Genomic DNA, 19,502 nt, shown 5'->3' with positions numbered 1-19,502 from the left:
TAGCCTACCAACCAAAAAAAAAGCCCAGGACCAGATGGATTCACAGCCGAATTCTACCAGCGGTACAAAGAAGAGCTGCTACCATTCCTTCTGAAACTATTCCAAACAATAGAAAAAGAGGGACTCCTCCCTAACTCATTTTATGAGGCCAGCATCATCCTGATACCAAAGCCTGGCAGAGACACAACAAAAAAAAGAAAATTTCAGGCGAATATCCCTGAAGAACGTTGAAACAAAAATCCTCAATAAAATACTGACAAACCAAATCCAGCATCACATCAAAAAGCTTATCCACCATGATCAAGTAGGCATCATCCCTGGGATGCAAGGCTGGTTCAACATACACTAATCAATAAACATAATCTGTCCCATAAACAAAACCAACAACAAAAACCACATGATTTTCTCAATAGATGCAGAAAAGGACTTCGATAAAATTCAACACATCTTCATGTTAAAAACACTCAATAAACTAGGTATTGATAGAACATATCTCAAAATAATAGGAGCTATTTATGACAGACCCACAGCCAATATCATACTGAATGGGCAAAAGCTGGAAGCATTCTCTTCAAAAACTGGCACAAGTCAAGGATGCCCTATCTCACCACTCCTATTCAACATAGTATTGGAAGTTCTGGCCAGGGCAATCAGGCAAGAGAAAGAAATAAAGGGTATTCAAATAGGAACAGAGGAAGTCAAATTCTTTCTGTTTGCAGATGACATGACTGTATATTCAGAAAACCCCATTGTCTCAGCCCAAAATCTCCTTAAGCTGATAAGCAACTTCAGCAAAGTCTCAGGACACAAAATCAATGTGCAAAAATCACAAGCATTCCTATACACCAATAATAGACAAACAGAGAGCCAAATCATGAGTGAACTCCCATTCACAGTTGCTACAAAGAGAATAAAATACCTAGGAATACAACTTAAAGGGACGTAGAGGACTTCCTCAAGGAGAACTACAAACCACTGCTCATGGAAATAAGAGAGGACACAAACAAATGGAAGAACATTCCATGCTCATGGATAGGAGGAATCAATATTGTGAAAATGGCCATACTACCCAAAGTAATTTATAGATTCAATGCTATCCCCTTCAAGCTACCATTGACTTTCTTCACAGAATTAGAAAAAACTAAATTTCATATGGAACCAAAAAAGAGCCTGTATAGCCAAGACAATTCTAACCAAAAAGAACAAAGCTGGAAGCATCACCCTACCTGACTTCAAACTATACTACAAGGCTACAGTAACCAAAACAGCATGGTACCGGTACCAAAACAGATATATAGACCAATGGAACAGAACAGGGACTTCAGAAATAATACCACACAACTACAACCATCAGATCTTTGACAAACCTGAGAAAAACAAGCAATGGGGAATGGATTCCCTATTTAATAAATGGTGTCAGGAAAACTGGCTAGCCATATGCAGAAAACTGAAACTGGACCCGTTCCTTACACCTCATATAAAAATTAACTCAAGATGGATCAAAGACTAAAATGTAAGACCTAAAACCATAGAAACCCTAGAAGAAAACCTAGGTAATACCATTCAGGACGTACGCATGGGCAAAGACTCATGACTAAAATGCCAAAAGCAATGGCAACAAAAGCCAAAATTGACAAATGGGATCTAATTAAACTAAAGAGCTTCTGCACAGGAAAAAAAAAAAAAACTATCATTAGAGTGAACAGGCTACCTTTTGAATGGGCAAAAATTTTTGCAATCTATCTATCTGACAAATGTCTAATATCCAGAATCTACAAGGAACTTAAACAAATTTACAAGAAAAAAACAGCCCCATCAAAAAGTGGGTGAAGGATATGAACAGACACTTCTCAAAAGAAGACATCTATGCAACCAGCAAACATTGGAAAAAAAGCTCATCATCACTGGTCATTACAGAAATGCAAATCAAAACCACAATGAGATACCATCTCACACCAATTAGAATGGCAATCATTAAAAAGTCAGGAAACAACAGATGCTGGAGAGGATGTGCAGAAATAGGAATGCTTTTACACTGTTGGTGGGAGAGTAAATTAGTTCAACCATTGTGGAAGACAGTGTGGCGATTCCTCAAGAATCTAGAACCAGAAATACCATTTGACCCACAATCCCATTACTGGGTATATCCCAAAGATTATAAATCATGCTACTATAAAGACACATGCACACGTATGTTTATTGCAGCACTATTTACAATAGCAAAGACTTGGAACCAACCCAAATGCCCATCAATGATAGACTGGATAAAGAAAATGTGGCACATATACACCGTGGAATACTATGCAGCCATAAAAAAGAATGAATTCATGTCCTTTGCAGGGACATGGATGAAGCCATCATTCTCAGCAAACTAACACAGGAACAGAAAACCAGACACCACATGTTCTCACTCACAAGTGGGAGTTAAACAATGAGAATACATGGACAAAGGGAGGGTAACATCACACACTGGGCCAGTTGGGGCATGGGGAGCAAGGGGAAGGATAGTATTAGGACAAATATCTAATGCATGCGGGGCTCAAAACCTAGATGACAGGTTGATGGGTGCAGCAATCCACCATGGCACATGTATACCTATGTAACAAACCTGCACGTTCTGCACATGTATCCCAGAACTTAAAGTATATTTAAAAAAATGAAAATACCTTTTTTCTTATTTCTTTTTATATCACTTTAAAAGTATCAAAAACAAACAAAAACCCACAATGTATTATAAGGTTTAACATGTGTAGAAGTAAAACATGACAATAATAGGGAACAGACTCGAGTGGGGGAATAGAAGTACATGAAGTTCTTATCTTACGCTTGAAGTGGGCTGTGATAAATTAAAGTTATATACTATAAACCCTAAAGGAACCACTAAAAGAAGAAAGTATTGCATCTAATATAATCCAAATGGATAAAATGGAATAATAAATAATAATGCAAAAGAAGGTAGAAAAAGAGGAAAAAGTGAATAATGAACAAATAGAAGGCAAATAGCAAGATGGTAGATTTTCAATCAATCATATCAATAATCACATTAAATAAAAATGGTCTAAACATCCTGATTAGAAGGCAGAGACTGTCAAATTGGAAAAATAAAGCAAGGCCCAACTCTAGGTTACCTATAAGAAACCCAGATTAAATATAAAAACAATTCAGGTGTGGTGGCACATGCTTGTCATCCCAGCTACTCAGGAAATAGGAGTTGAATTCCAGCATGGGCAATATTGCAAGACTCTGTCTCTAGAAATAAAATTTTGAAATGTTTAATTTAAAAAATCTATAAAAACACAAATAGGGCTGGGTGTGATGGCTCAAACATGTGATCTCATGGCTTTGGGAGGCTAAAGTGGGAGGATCCCTTGATGCCAAGAGTTCAAGATCAGCCTGGGCAACATAGCAAGACCCCATCTCTACAAAAAAATTAAAAATTAGCCAGGTGTAGTGATGCATGCCTGTAGTCCTGGCTACTTGGGAGGCTGGGGCAGGAGGATCACTTTAACCTAGGAGTTCAAGGTTACAGTGAGCTATGATCATGCCATTGCATTCCAGCCGGGGTGATGGACTGAGACCCTGCCTCAAAAAAACCCCACACATAAGTTAAAAGTAAAAGGATGAGGCCAGGCATGGTGGCTCACACCTGTAATGCCAGCACTTTGAAAAGTTGAGGCGGGCAGATCACTTGATGTCAGGAGTTCGAGTCCAGCCTGGCCAATGTGGTGAAACCCCGTCTCCACTAAGAATACACAAATTATCCAGGCATAGCAGTATACGTCTGTAGTCCCAGCTACTTGGGAGCCTGAGACAGGAGCATCACTTGAACCCAGGAGGCAGAGGTTGCAGTGAGCCAAGATCACGCCATTGCACTCCAGCGTGGGTGACAGAGTGAATGAGACTCCATCTCAAAAAAAAAAAAGTAAAAGGGTGAACAAAGATATGCCATGTTAGTATTATTCAAAAGAAAGCCAGAATATTTACATTAACATCAGGCAAAGTAGATTTCAGAAGAATAACAGGGATAAAAGGGAATATTTCATGATAACGAGTCAGCTTATCAAGAGAACATAACAATCCTAAAAGTTTACACTCCTAACAACAAAGCTTCAAAATACATAAAGCAAAAACTGATAAAACTGAAAGGAGAAACAAACAAATATAAATTTTAGTCAGAGATTTCATCGATCTCTCCCAACAACCGATAGAATAAGTAGACAGAAAGTCAATAAAGTTGCCTCAGAAGGAGCAGATGAAAAAAGAGAAAATCAGTAAAGTAGAAGACTTGAACAACACTATCAACCAACTTAACCTAATTGACATAGAACACTCTATCCAAAAACGGCAGGATAAAACATAGTTTTCAAGCACCCATGGAAGATTTACCAGAAGAGACTATATTCTGGGCCATAAAACAAGTCTCCATAAATTTAAAAGGATTCAAATAATAAGAAGTATATTCTCTCACCACAGTGGGATTAAATTAGAAAGCAATAACAGAAAGAAATCTGGAAAATCCCATATTTGGAAATTAAATGACATGTTTCTAAATAATCCTGGGTCAAAGAAGAAATGAAAAATGAGCAATTATTTTAACATAAATGAAAATGAAACATACTATATCAAAATTTGTGAGGTACAGCTAAATCAATATTTATAGGAAAACTTATAACATTAAATGCTTCTATTATAAAAGAAATGTCTTAAATCAAAATATGGTCTCCAAAACAACGTTAGCATCTCGTGGGAACTTGTTAGGCCACAGCAATCTGTGGCCCTCTAGGTGATTCTGATGCACATTCAAGTTTTGAGAACCACTGCATATACGATTGGACCATTCTTTTTATTGTGCTAGGGTGTGTTCTTCAGCAAGGAATATACAAAGTTTATACTACTCTGAAGTTCATATTACTTAAAAACAATCTTGTTTTCAATAGTCTGTTAATCTTGTGTTAAATTTAGAATACTTAAAAAATGTCCCACGCTCAGAGTCCTGCAAGTGATTAACCCTACAAATAATGCCTCATTTGCTAAAAAGACCCAAACTTCAAAACCCATAGGTATAATTTTCTTGAAATCTAGAGAGGGATAGAAGACAAATATCAGGGGCGACTATGACCTCATTGAATACTTCCTACTGTTCATTCTAGGCCCTTCATGTGGGAACCAAATGTAGTCAACTAAATATCAATCGAGGAACAAAGACATGTTAAATCTAAATGGCTGGTAATACAAAAATAATTTGCTTAAAATATGGTTTTATATCTACACTTGAATATAAATTTGTCTGCTGTTTTGGAAAGTCACCTCAAATGAAATACTGAAGCCCTAACATAAGCAATAATTTAGAAGCATTAACTCCTATAGTGGTAGGCATCATCTTTTCAACTAGTTTGATGCACCAATCTCAAGCATATCTGTTCTCCATCTAAATTTGCTGGTTCACATCTGTGCTGGGAGAGGGAGATAGAAATTCTAGCTTTAACGGGCTTTAGTTATAACTTCTGCTAGTCAGGAGTAAACAAAATCCACACTGTATCAAGACAGTTAACTGACAAGTATAGATGAGAATTTCAGTAACAACTTGAAAGCAACATTTGCCATGGAAGAACTGTAATATGAGTAATTTATTAATCTCAATTTATTATATGACAGTATTCAAAAATAAAGGGAAAAATATACTGAAGTTCTTCTAGTATTCTAGTCCCCAAAGGAAAAATATAATCCAATCTACACCAGGCTTCCTTCCTTTCCCCCAATCTTTGCTGATTTCATCAGCTTTGATTCTTTCTAAGACATTTCCTTCTGCTCTTTTCTGTGCTTTTGAACAGAGGCCCACAACAGCTGCCTATGGGGCCATGGGAGTATAATTAATCAAGTAATCAGCTAGCCAACACTGTTAAAATGTTTTAATATCAATGTAAAATGAGATGAGAGTTTTACAAGCAGATTTCAGAACACCAACATTGATTTCCAATATGATTTCTCTCCCTTTCAGAAGCCTAAAGATGAACATATACAAATCTTAGGGGTTTTTACAAAAAGCATGGTTTTTTTCTATTTTCATACATATACAGTTGACAAACATGCAAAATAACTAATTTCCAAATCAAAGGTCTCTAGCAGAAACATTCAAATTAAAAATGAAGCATTTAAATTTACTTACTGGCCATGAAATCCAGCAAGAAACCACCCTTTCCCCCACACTTCAGAAAAACCACCAATTCCTTCCTAGAGGATTGATGGCATTAACAGTACTTGGCTCTCCCTTGTCAGCATCCAGACATCCCCGGTTCAATCTTGTAAATTAATGTTACAGTTCCAATTACTAAAAATGCCCCACCATCTTCTTCACTGCATTACAGCTTAGCAAGGCACCTACCAACAATGCAGTTTGGGAAATGAGCCATGAAAAACATAATGGCCTGAGAGTTAACCATACATCCTAGGTCTGCCAATTGAATGAGGACATTAATGGGAATGTAAAATTCCAGGAGACATTCTTTTATTCTCCTCTCCAAGTTACTAGCATGTCCAGTATCAGAAAGAAAACAGTAGAGGAATGTGGCAATAGCCACATATGTGAAACCTTACTAGAGCTAAAACCAAACTAAACAAAATGCAAACTACAGTGGGACAAAGAACTGACTCTCATTTGAGTTTTATTTGTGGCTTCAAGCAACCTCCAAACTAAGAGGCTCATAAATTAGGAAATAATTTTAATGCACTGAGGGTTCAGTAATTTGCATTAGAATATTATTAAAATTTATGTTTTGTAAGAGTTGCATATACTTCATTGTTGAATTCGGTGCCAACAGTAAACAAATAACTAAATGAGATATAACCTCAAATATACCCACTTCCAAAACTAAAAAGCATTTTAACACATTTTTCTCTGCCACCCTCAAGTGAATCAGTAAAACAAATAGAAAATCAAAACATGATTGTAATATTACACAAGATAATTATTTTACTTAAATAACTTAGTCTGTTCCAAAGTATTTCTGTCCAAAATGTGTAGGTGCAACAGGATGAACTTCAGTAGTTAAAATTGTGATCTCTGGAAACTCCTGAATGATTGATTTGGCACCTTCAAAAAAACAAAAGTTATTATGGTAGGATGTTTTGGTAACACCAGTTGTAATTCAGGAATTTTGTAGTTATTGCCACTAGGTCTAAAATTGACAGAAGACAGAGAGCAATGATCTTTGGATACCTAATCAGACTTGGTTAATCTCTTCCTTTGTATAAAGTCTGAAAAGCTTTGACAGTAGTCAGACTATGCCCCCTCCATCTCACTAATACATTCTTAGAATTATTATTTTATACTCAAGTTGAAAAATATAATTGTTCAGTTATAGAAACTTTCCCCCTAAAGAGTATTTTTTATTTTGTTTAATTTTAAAGGTGACTGTAATAGAGTGAATACAGTCCTTTTTAAAATGAGGATCACAGGCCAAGCACAGTGGCTCAAGCCTGTAATCTCAGAGCTTTAGAAGGCTGAGGCAGGAGGATCACTCAAGGCCAGGAATTTGAGACCAGCCTGGGCCACATGGCAACACCCCATCTCTATTAAAAAAAAATTAAAGAGGAACACACGTAAGATGATGGTTTCCCAACTGAAACACTGTGAAACAAGCGTAGCGTTTCACAGTGTACTTGCTTTTCACAGAAAAAGCTGGTGTGTCAGAGCACGCCAGCTTTTTAGAAGTTAGGACTCTAGCTTATGGGGAGGGGAATAGGTAGGGAAAAGTAACAAGGACTAGGATATTCATTGTAGAGTGATTTGGCATAAGAAAAAATGTGAAAGTATGTAAATAACTCACAATAAGGAAATGGTTAAATAAATAACATATATTCAAAGGATGTAATATATAACTGTTAAATCATATTTTTGGAAAATATTGAATGGCATCAAAAATGTACATGGTAAATGTAAAAATGTAAAAAATGTATAAATAACAGCATTAGAATCACATAAAATGTTATCACCAAGCTTAAGAGATGACCAATACAAATTATGACTATTTTAATTACCCTGTCAAACTAAAAATCCATAGCAAAGTTGCCACAGAATAAAATTTTTCAGCTATAAATTTCAAAGAATAGTACACCATTCTCATGTATACTATTAGAACTAAAAAGAGTGCTTTTCTATTCCCAAAGGTAAAAATTTTAATAATTATTGGATTCTCTCAATATTTTCAATGCCACCTGTGTTTTATATATATAAATGATAACTAAGCAAATCGCCTTTTGTTACCACCAACATTTGAACTACAAGTAATATTTAGTTATGAAACAGCAAAGTAATCAAACAGGCCATAACTCCTGTCAATAACCTACTGAAACCAGCTTTCCCAACTAGATATACTGTAGCGTCTTCAGAACTGGCTAAGACTTAGAAATTTTGGAAATGAGAAAACACCTGACTAGAGAAGCCATATATTTCCCTTTTTAAAAATTATGAAGCAAATACAAATTCATTGTAGAACATTTGAAAAATACCAATTTAAAGCTTAAAAACAAAATGAAAAGCACTTAGAATCCCACCAGCCTAAAATAACCACTATTAATATTGTGTATGCATTTTGAAACCAAAATTGAAACAACACTGTGTGTCTGTCTAGCCTCTCATGCTAAGGAAAGATTTATTAGGTTCCATATTAAATCCAACTCTGATTTTTGTAATTAAAATAGTCATAATTTGTACTGGTCATCTCCAAGCTTGGTGATAACACTTTACCCTATTCTAATGCTGTTATTTTTATACTGCTTTTTTACATTTACCATGTACATTTTTGGATGCCATTCAATATTTTCCAAAAACATGATTTAACAGTTACATAATAGTATATCCTTTGAATATATATTATTTATTTAACCATTTCCTTATTGTGAGTCATTTGTATACTTTCACATTTTTTCTTATACCAAATAACTCTACAATAAACATCCTAGAAGCTAAATTTCTACATGCACCTATACTTATTTTCTTAAAATATATTCCCAATTGTTCTGCAATGTATGGCAAAAAACACTAAGATCTTAAGTTAGGTACACCTCCTTCAGGAATGGAGAACACACAGTTCTCTCTGCCCTTTGAGCAGAAGTCTAACTTTAAAAACTTCTGCTCTTCACTTCACACTGCAAAGATTACTTCGGTAAGACTACAGGGCTAGCTAGAACCTTATGTTTCTTGCTGTTTGTGAGCAGTTCTCAGGCTCAGGTGGCGAGCCAAGGGAAATAGGAACCTTTGAGTCATTTGCAGGCCAAACCAGGAAAACAATTGCAATTCTTTTAAATGGGGTTAGTTCATACTTCTCCATTTGCATTTGAACATTAGAATGGTATAAAATGTTATCACTAAGCTTACAGATGACAAACACAAGTTATAATTACCCAAATTAGATTCAGATTTAATGTGAAAGCAGATAAACTTTTCCTCAGGATTAGAAGCTAGAAAATGCATACTTACCCACCTCAGGACTATATGGAGCCCTAGTTACTGCCTCATGCTGAACTCACCATGAGGAGTGGAGAACAGACTGAGTAGGATGATAACACTGGGTTGAACTCCATGTTCTATAAGAACCTTTACAGCTTCAATTACAGTATTTCCAGTGCCTGAAATCAAAAGATAACCAAATGAATTAGCAACCTTAACATTCATTTTTAAATGTCTTTTTTCTTTTTTGGGGGGGAGGGGGGACAGGGAATCACTCTGTCACTCAGGCTGGAGTGCAGTGGCATGATCTCGGCCCACTGCAGCCTTGACCTCCCAGGCTCAAGCCATCCTCCCACCTCAGCCTCCCAAGTAGCTGGGACTATAGGCACGTGCCACCACACCCAGCTACTTTTTCTATTTATTGCAGAAATGGGTTCTCCATATGTTGCCCAGGCTGGTCATAAACTCCTGGGCTCAAGCGATCCTTCCACCTCGACCTCCCAAATTGCTGGGATTACAGGTGTGAGCCACAGCACGCGGCCACAAAATGTCTTTGAAGTAAGAGCAATATAGCAATCTAACATAAGAAACCACTTCATATGAAGGTACTTCTTCTTTATCCATGCTATCTTCAATAATGAACATGACACATACACTTTTCAGTTATCAAATACCAAGCCCTAAATTCATTTAGTATGAGGTATCAAATTTAACATATTCCCTCTCACCTCCCTTAAAGACCATGCCAAGTGTGGTCTGAGTAAGCTTAAGAAACAGAACAGAATAGCAGGAAAAAATATTACCTCCAGAGAGAATAAATTATTGAGGAAAATCACTGCTGTACTCATTAGGCTAAAGAGGAGATATGTTTCAATATATTTTCTGTATTCCATATATTTTGCCTCATTAAATCCTTTGTTTCAGTGTGTTCAAGACGGAAGTTTGTTGGGGCTAATAAGGTCTGACTACTGTATATTCTCTTACTATGCAATAAAAACTCTCCAGTGAACTGCCTGGGGCAGTTTTCCCAACTGAGAAAAAAACATTTAGAAACTCTTTTTGCCTTTTATATAAGGGTACCTAGGAGGCAGGCACTAAGTTGAATTTAAACCCTAACCAAAGGTTACAAATAAATGGAAGCCACTCACTGAGAATTGGATACATCAGAAGGACTTTTCTCCGGTAAATGTCTGGGGGGAATTTGGCATAATATACTTTGGCTCTTTGTGTCTCCTCATCACTCTGAATCAGGATCTTTCCAATTCGTATGGATCGACAGCAGTCTCGTAAACCTTGTTCCATTGCCTCACCTTGAAGAAGAAAAAAGAAAGAAAAAAGATTAGGGGAAAGAGAGAGAAAGTCCAAGAACAGGCCAAAGTATAGTTTGTCACTGTTATTAATACAAAAAGGAAGGAAGATGAAAATAATTATTTTGAAGCTGACAGCTTTTATTTCTGATATGCTCATATTTCATACTTAGTGGAGGTTAATGAAACCAGGTTAAGGGCTGGTTAATGAAACTAGAATAAGCTAGTTTTATTGCTAGCTTACAAGTTTTAGAGCTGTCATGCTTCCGTGATTACAGGAAATAAAGCATTTTGTTGAGCAGCTCCCTGAGCTTTTTTAATATCAGGAATATTTTTATCTCTATTATTTTAAAGAAGCCTTTAAACCACCTAAATTTGTGACTTTTGTATGAGAAAATGCAAAAGATTTATGGAAGAATAAAGGCTGTAGATCAGAAAGTCTCCTTTTAGGTCAAGGTAGCATCAGGGGACATCACTTAGCTCAACAATGACTTCTCAACAGCAAAGATTTTGCTGCAAGCAGTGAAAAAGTTGTATATTGTTCCCCCTCTCCCAGGTAATAATAACTAGCACTACCACCGTTGATTTCTGAACACAGAGCTATTTTTGAGTCTGAATTCCTTTAAAGAAGTGTTTGCCAAAAGGCAGTCATTCTCATGCCATCTTCAAGATTTTAGGCCATATCAGAATTCTACCAATACTGGCATTTACTTAACATTTTTCTTAAATTTATTGTTTTCACTTAAATTTATTTTAAGAGGAAACTATATCACTAGTGTAAACATAAAACAAGTTTCTTTCTAATATATATGAAAATCAACAAATGGCTATTAAGGTTATAAGCAATGCTGTACATCACCACAAGTCATCTAGTACATACTAAGGGTACAAGGACCATGCTTGTGCCTTTAGAGAAGAAGCTGAACTGAAACAGAAGAAACTGCACCTTAAAAGTCCATTGTCTTTACCAGTTTTTAAAAGTTGAACATCATTGTCCTGAAATGTCCTGAAATGCTATCAGTGCTTAAGAGCTTCCTCCTAGAAAAAAAGGAGCTTAAAGTTCCTAGTTTACTTGAGGCATTTAATTGTTCACAAACATAACTTCATAACCAGAAGAGAAAAGTGAATGTTTATATGTTAAAAATTAAACTATATGTATTCAGTGCAAACAAGTGGAGCTTCTACCACTTATGCAAAAAAAACATAAATCTTACGTGAAACAGTTAAGTTGGCTGAATGGAAAAAACCCCATGTAACAGGTAAAGGTTCTAATCACAGGCAAGTGATTTTGCTATACAAAGGTTGGTTTAGAAGGGTAATCAGTTGAACTCAAACACAAATACAACATTCATAAGACCAGCAGATGGAAATACCTAGAATTAATGACAGTCAAGCACTTTTGCCTATGTGGTCACGTAGTCATCATATATAAAGTTTTAAAGTATTAGGTTGGGTATGGTGGCTCATGCCCATAATCCCAGCACTTTCGGAGACTGAGGCAGGAGCATCACTGGAGGCCAGGAGTTTTAGACCAGCCTGGGCAACATAGCAAGACCTCATCTCTACCAAAAAAAAAAAAATGTGTTTTTTAATTTGCTAGGTATAGTGGCATGTGCCTGTAGTACTAGCTGCTCAGGAGGCTGAGGTGGGAGGATTACTTGAACTCAGGAGTTTGAGGTTACAGCGAGCTATGATCATGCCACCATACTCCAGCCTGGACAATAGAGTGAGACCCTGTCTCTAAAAAAAAAAAAGTAAAAATATCAAACAAGTCATTTAGCTCAACAACAGAAATAAAAACAGAATAAATATTTTCTCCAGTCAGGTATTCAAAGTTCTTCAAGCCCGAATTTATACCATATTCCCTCAGTCTTCAAACTGACCTGTTCTCCCCAAGATAGCATCACCACATCCTCCTATCCTCCCATCCTCCTCTGAATCTCTTTGAAAGCTGGCTTGCCCATGGGAGCACTCTATTAGGGAATACGCTCTGTAGTTAAAATTAGCCAAACCCAGCCTCACACAGGCCATGACTCCACAGCACCATGAGGCTAGATAACACAGGTAGTGAGATTTAACTAAAGGCAGGCTGCAATTATGACAGACAAGCCTGCCTCTCTTCTGGAAAACAGCAACCACTTCTATGCATACAAAGAGACAAAAATCACACACACGTGAACCTACCGCTTCTCATTATGCTGACCCCACAATTTCCCTTCTCAAATTTCACTCCTTCATACTTGTACCCTGTTAGGAAATAAAACCAAAGAATTTATCTTTCATCACTGGAGTAACCTACGTATTTTATAAAGTGTCTACGGTTTAAAGTAGATGGGCACAAAGCAACCCTTGTTCAGACACACTGTATAATGCCTGAGATTCCCTGTGGAAATAATGAGATGAGTCATGATTTTTCAGTTATTTCTTAATTCTTCATAAGAAACCTGTGGGGATAATTGGGAGAGGCAGACTTCATTGAATGGGAATAGGACTTATTATAACATGATATTCACATACACATTCCTCAAACTGAATTCAAAGAGAATCACTGCACTCTGAGAATGCTATATACCCCATCAATTCAAACTGGGACCCCACTGTGAGCCACAGCAGAAAGCTTCCTCATTCCATTCTTCTTTATGAGCCTCCGTTCTTCTTTATGAGCCTCCATTCTGCCTTAAAAGCAGAAGAAAGTGGCTGAAATAGTTATTAAGACATGTTCAACTCTTGGTCTCATCCTGAATTTGTGTCAATTATGATGCTACAAACTCAGTCCCCAAGTTTCATAAAGTAAACCCTTTGAATAGAACAGTTTTACGTTATTTACTAAACCAAATCATAATTTCAAATCCCTGAAACAGGGATCTTTGGCTACTTTCTATTAAAGGATAGAACAAAGCACCTTCTCCAATTCTTATCATTTTTAGTTTTCTTTTTTACTTTCTATCCTTTTTTAACATGTAATTTCAGTGCCAAAACAGACTTGCCCATTTGTGCTCACCAGCAGCTTTCCCATAGAGATGAAGATAAGCTGCCAGCAATTCTTAACTATGGTCTCAATGGGCCATCATTAGAGGCAACACGTGCATGCTGAAGAGTATTTGTTAACCTTTAACTTGAATTGACAAGCAAGCCCTTAACAAAAAATCATCTACACAGATTTCTTTCCTAAATGCCTGAGTTTTATTTTTAAGATTTTAAAAGAATAGCTCCATCTAGCCCTTCATTTTGCATATTTATTGTACTTAGACTGCTTTACTTACATCTCTCCCCATTCTAGCTCAGAATTTTTATGAGGAAAATTTGAGAATAACAGCCCTAGTTACCTGTTGGAGTGGTCACCATGCATTCTTTATATGGCAGCTGATTCAATCCCTCTTCCACAACAAGTCTGATCTAGAGAGTCAAAGGAAGAAGAAGTTGAGAACCTGCTGGGAATCTCCTGTTAGCTGTTAGCTTCAGGAGCTGAACAGTAGGCAGAGTCATGAACACACTAGGCAAAGGTTTCACTTGTGGAGGCAGTAAGGGGCCCCCTAACATGTGTTAGATACAGGGATAGATCCAAATGCCATACTACTTGCTGCTAGGTATCCAACCTCAGATAGGCCATGATTGCCACCAAAAGGCTCCAATATTCCTTCTGATTCTCATTCTGTCAGTCCAGACTATGAGGGACACAAAACTCCAGCAAGTGACAACAGTCATGGCAAGCACTCTTGGAAGTAATATACTTCTTATTATTCTGGAAATAGTGCTCACTGGGAATTTCTCTGCTTTATTCAGTACCTTGGAAATCATTAAGTCAGATTATTTTTAACAAAGGCCCACCATAATGTAAATAAAGCCTGAAACTTCTTTAGAGGAAATAAATGAGTGCATTGGCTGAACCAATTTACTGAGCTTGAAGGAGGATCCAGTAAAATGCACTGGGGCTTCTCAGCTAAAGAAAAGGCTCATATCAATCATAATGTGTGGTACAAAGGAAAGCATCACTCAGAACTACTAGAAGAGCCTCCAAAAACAAGATATGGTAATTCCATGAACAACCAAAGCCAACTACAGTAAAAGTAATGCTGAGTCTGCAATGCACATTTTATCCAATCAACATTACATTACTGATTGAGAATCTGCAACAGCAGGGAGAAGCACCAGGCCCTATGCTCTGTTATCACAACATATAATAACACCCTGCTGCCATTAAAACAATCAATTCTAAATAAGCCAGGATTTTGTCAGCCTGCAGCATCAGACAGAGGGCCCAGGCACCTCATGAATACTGCACATGTGTGCATACTCACCTCCAGCCACCATCTTCTGTGGAGATTTTTTTATGAGCAAATTACAAGGGTAAAAGAGGATTCTTTTCTTTGAAGAGCCTAGATCTTTTCCTCCTAGTAACAGTCCTCTAATGAGTCTTACCTCCTATCCCCATCCCCTCCAACACTGGGACAGAAATTAGTGTGCCCAACTCTCACAGGAGTGCATAAAATCAGAAGAGTGACTAAAATATAAAGAACCCAAGGATCTGAGGGCCAAGGAAGCCAACCCTGACAAATTCAGGATGAAATTAATATATATATAATAATATATATTAATGGCATGTGCTGCAGGAGATAGTGTACTAGAAATCCTCAAGAAGATAAACCTAAATAGCTCCAGTCTCTACCACAACCACAACAGACCCTTTTTCACCCCATATCAGGACCTTGAAAGCCACCTGCAGAGAACAGAGAGAGATCCAAATCATTATCCCCTCAGGCGAATTATGCCATAGGTCCTTACTATCTCACTGGGCTAAGATTATGCTTGCCCTTTCAGGGAAGCATCTTACAATAACCGTGAACTTAACTCCTACTTTCTATAGAAAAAGAGCATAAGAACAGCAAAAGAAAGAGGAACCATTTTCTACCAGTAAACACCAAAACAGCAGCCATTAAGATACAAGTTCTTCAAGCCTGTTCTTTTGGTTTGATAAAAGCATAAAAGACAGAATGACGTAACTATTGCTCCAGGAATGTCAACCACATTTATCTTGTTACTATCTAAGGGTTATTACTGCCAATGAAAACTCAAATAATTTTAAATAAAATTGGTCTCTGAACCAAGAATACTTACGATGAAAAGCAGAACAGGAGTTGTCTATGCTCTTTGGAATAAATCCTCAGGCAAAACCTAAATGAAAAGTTTCATGCCTTTTTTTCACATTCCTTTTAATCATCTACCTTAATCTGATTATAACTTTGGGGCTAAGAAGCCCTGTTCATTCCTTTCTTTCCCAAACTAAATTTGCACTTAGTTTGTAAATCTAGTATTTAGATCATAAACACCAAGAGATTAGGGACCATGCCTACATTCTTCACTATTGTATCTCATCTCTCTGGACACAGCCTAGCACAATACCTGATTCACGCAAGTTTAGTGAAATACATTCATGTAATATACACTAAACTTCATGAATATACACTAAATATAAATATACATTAAACTATATATAAATATAAATATACACTAAACTTTCCTGAATGTAATGTATTTTCTGCTGTGGATTAAAACTAATAGCCACAGCAGAAAACATGTCAACCTCACTTCAAGCACTGAGCATGCTTAGATATTAACACAAGAAGAAAACACAGTGCTTACCCTGAAGACAAACCAATTTGGACTGAGATCCTCTCAGATCACACTAGCTAAACAGAACTGGGCTTGGTCAATTCTTAATAGGAAGTGCCTGAGGAAACCATAGACAGTCAAATGTACTATTTCACATGTGAAGGCTAGTATAGGAAAGAAGAGGCAAAATAAGCCTCCCCCTGCCGCCGCCGTAAACTACAAGAAATATATATTTTTGTACATTCGTTGGATACCACAAGTGTAACTACATTTTTGGTTTTCTTTTAATGTACTTCACTGCCCTAAGAGGAGGCACTTAAGAATTGCTGAAACTCAAGTTACCAAGACCCATTTGAGAGGTAGTGGTATCTCAGAAATACAGGGAATTAGTTCATGGGCAATGCTTTGTGGTGAAAAGTATTGAAGTAGATCTTTAATGCAACAGTGAAACAACACTTCATTAGCCTAGCAACATGATGGTTACTTAGTACAATCTCTTTCAGCCCCAGAATGCTCTAGAACAAAAATATCCCTTGGTCTACCATGGTTATATCACTAGGCAAAACAATGAAATGAAAATGAAAAGCCCCCACCTACCAAACGATCCGCAGAAAACATGAAGTCACCTCTACTGGCTGTCCTAAAAAAAGATAATACAAGTTTTAGTCTAAATTAGAGCTTTAAGGCAAAATGTTATTTAATATGTACAGTAACACTGATATTAAGACCTATAACATACTAAAAGCTTAAATGCTTACATGTACAGACTATTACTGAGGCAAGATACTTTTTACTAGGATACAGGCACCTAAATGAGATAACTTGATCAATAATGAAAATGCTTGATACCAACATTAGAGACTGGAACTGAAAAGATCATGCAGTCCCCCACTGAGCTGCCCAAGTACATATTAGTCAACCGGGAGATGAACAAGTTACCCCTGGAGGGTGAGAGCAAGTCCAGAGCTAAAGTTGAGAGGAAACTTTGCAGTAAGAGAAGCAGTTTCTCCCCATTCTCCCCCTCAACTCACCTTGATCTAAAACCCATATTACCAAGATAAGTAACCCATCTACTTTGTAATCCTTTTTGGAACTGGAATGGTACCAATAAATAAATCCTCTGCTTTTGCTACTGCTTTCAAAAACATATAAACTAATTTCCGAGAACTCATTCTCAAATAATTGATAATTTGTTCCTTTTGACTGTTTTTTCAAATGAGTACTTCATTCCCTAGATCTTTCTGCCATTTTCCTGTCCATTTCCTCTGGTCAATATCCTGAGGTAACCAAGTAATAATAATCCAGGGCTACGTCTACCCACAAGCTGTTAACGAGCCAAAAAGGGAATGTTAAATAACTGATGTTATTTCTGCACATAAAAATGTAGTATTGTTCCTCATCTTTCTTCCATATAAGTTAAATGATCTGACTGAATGGATTGATTTACAGCTTATGTACTTAAAAACCCCCATCTGCCTATCTATGGACCACCTAAAGTATTCTCCAAAACAGCCTCAAAATGATATATGCAAACACATATTATCTCAGTATATCATTTATTTCCACTCTTTTGCCTCAAGTTGCATTTGATTTCTCTGAGATGGAAAAAGCAATGAAATAGCCCTGACACAAATGGCATTAGGTTTCTTAGAGTAACCACAGTTCTATCATACTACAGATATTAGCTCTCTAAAATATAAACCACAATTTAGCAACAGCAAGAATATAGGTCTGTGTTGTTTATTTACAAAAATTCCTTAAACTCAGAAAACTCTATCCACACATACCTACACACACACAGAGCCCCTTTAAAACAGGCTCAATTTCACGTACTGTGGTTTTCAAATAAGACTATACAATTACACCAGCACCTTTCATTTATATAATTAATCTTCACTCAGTGAACTGCAAAAAATACTGAAACCTACTGCTCTGTTTGCTAGGTCTATACAAACTTACCTAGGCAGCTAGAACATAGTTTTTCAACAAGAAAGAAGTCTGGATTTGACTTAAAGACATATGCGGTGTTATATATTATAGGAGACACCTGAAATGTCAGTTTTAATTTCTGAACAGTTAGATATCACTTTATTACAGAGAAACAGTATATTAGGTTAAGTGATCAGAGTCGCCCAAATCTGTTATTTTACTTTGGAATCAAACATTTTACCACCTTTCACACCCTCCCCCACAAAAAAATCAGCCTCAGCTGATAACTTTTGCACAATAAGCACCTGCTTTCTCTATATTCCAAAAAAGGTACACACTATGAGAACCTAATATGAGCTGTTATCTCTTGACAGCTATTTGACCTCCAATAAAATCATTTACCACTCCAAGTAACTCTACTGCAAGCTGTAATTACTTACCTATTTCCTGCTGTATAGACAGACTTCAGATCCATACTATTCATTTTAAATCCATTTAGAAATTAAAGTATATCTAGAATACAATAAGTTGACCTCGTTTTTTTTTTTTAAAATTCCACAATGGCCTTCAATATCATATTTAAATCTTTAACATTGTTAAGACTAGAGCTTCATAAAGCAGGTATTTACTTGTTGTATCAATGAAGCTGCATGTATTCTCTGAGGCTCTATTTTAGACACAACGCTAGGCTGAATTATTTGTTAATAGGGATGTTTTAATATGAACCAGACTCCAGATCTTCTTCATTCCACACACTTCATTTTAAATCATAACCGTAATCTCTCCTACTGGAAAAAAAGCTTTGAAAGACACATTAATTATCTTCTATCTGATAATAGTTCCAAATAAAGTCTAATGTAAAATTATCACAATGTAAAAAACACACATGCACACATCCCTGGAATATTTTTAAATACATCTAAAAAACCAAATATCAAATATTTAAACAGATAATGATGTCCAGGCACTTGTAATCCAAAGTATAGATATCTAATTGTTAAGCTGAGCATATTTTAAATTGTACAAACCCAAGCAGGTTTAGCGATGCAGATTTAACCATATCTGAGAACCCACTTTTCTTGACACCTCCTCACATAAACAAATGTGTCACACACCTGTAGCATAAGACAAACGCCAAAGGCAGTCATTTTAAAAAGTTATCTTCACACTGAAACAACAAAAGAATGGGATTCATACTGGAAGCCAAA

At 36.6% G+C, this 19,502-nt stretch overlaps 1 protein-coding gene across 4 annotated transcripts in view; it reads right to left on the bottom strand.

The window, feature by feature from the left end:
- Positions 1–5,894: 5,894 nt before the first annotated feature.
- UPRT (uracil phosphoribosyltransferase homolog) overlaps positions 5,895–19,502 on the bottom strand; it is a 36,559-nt gene continuing 22,951 nt past the window's right edge. For 3 of the 4 annotated variants that reach the window (XM_521142.8, XM_054676325.2, XM_063804896.1), the window contains exons 2-7: positions 16,963–17,005; positions 14,082–14,151; positions 12,940–13,002; positions 10,597–10,758; positions 9,529–9,627; positions 5,895–7,090 (exon numbers count right to left, since the gene is read on the bottom strand). In XM_521142.8, the coding sequence (XP_521142.2) occupies positions 6,984–7,090; positions 9,529–9,627; positions 10,597–10,758; positions 12,940–13,002; positions 14,082–14,151; positions 16,963–17,005 (544 nt within the window). In that variant the 3' untranslated portion in view covers positions 5,895–6,983. Of the gene's footprint in view, positions 7,091–9,478; positions 9,628–10,596; positions 10,759–12,939; positions 13,003–14,081; positions 14,152–16,962; positions 17,006–19,502 lie in introns of all 4 variants that reach the window. The other variant, XM_009439277.5, reaches the window with a different exon arrangement.

This window comes from Pan troglodytes, chromosome X (assembly GCF_028858775.2).
Source record: "Pan troglodytes isolate AG18354 chromosome X, NHGRI_mPanTro3-v2.0_pri, whole genome shotgun sequence".
Classification (NCBI taxonomy): domain Eukaryota; kingdom Metazoa; phylum Chordata; class Mammalia; order Primates; family Hominidae; genus Pan; species Pan troglodytes.
This window is presented reverse-complemented; position numbering and strand designations above follow the sequence as displayed.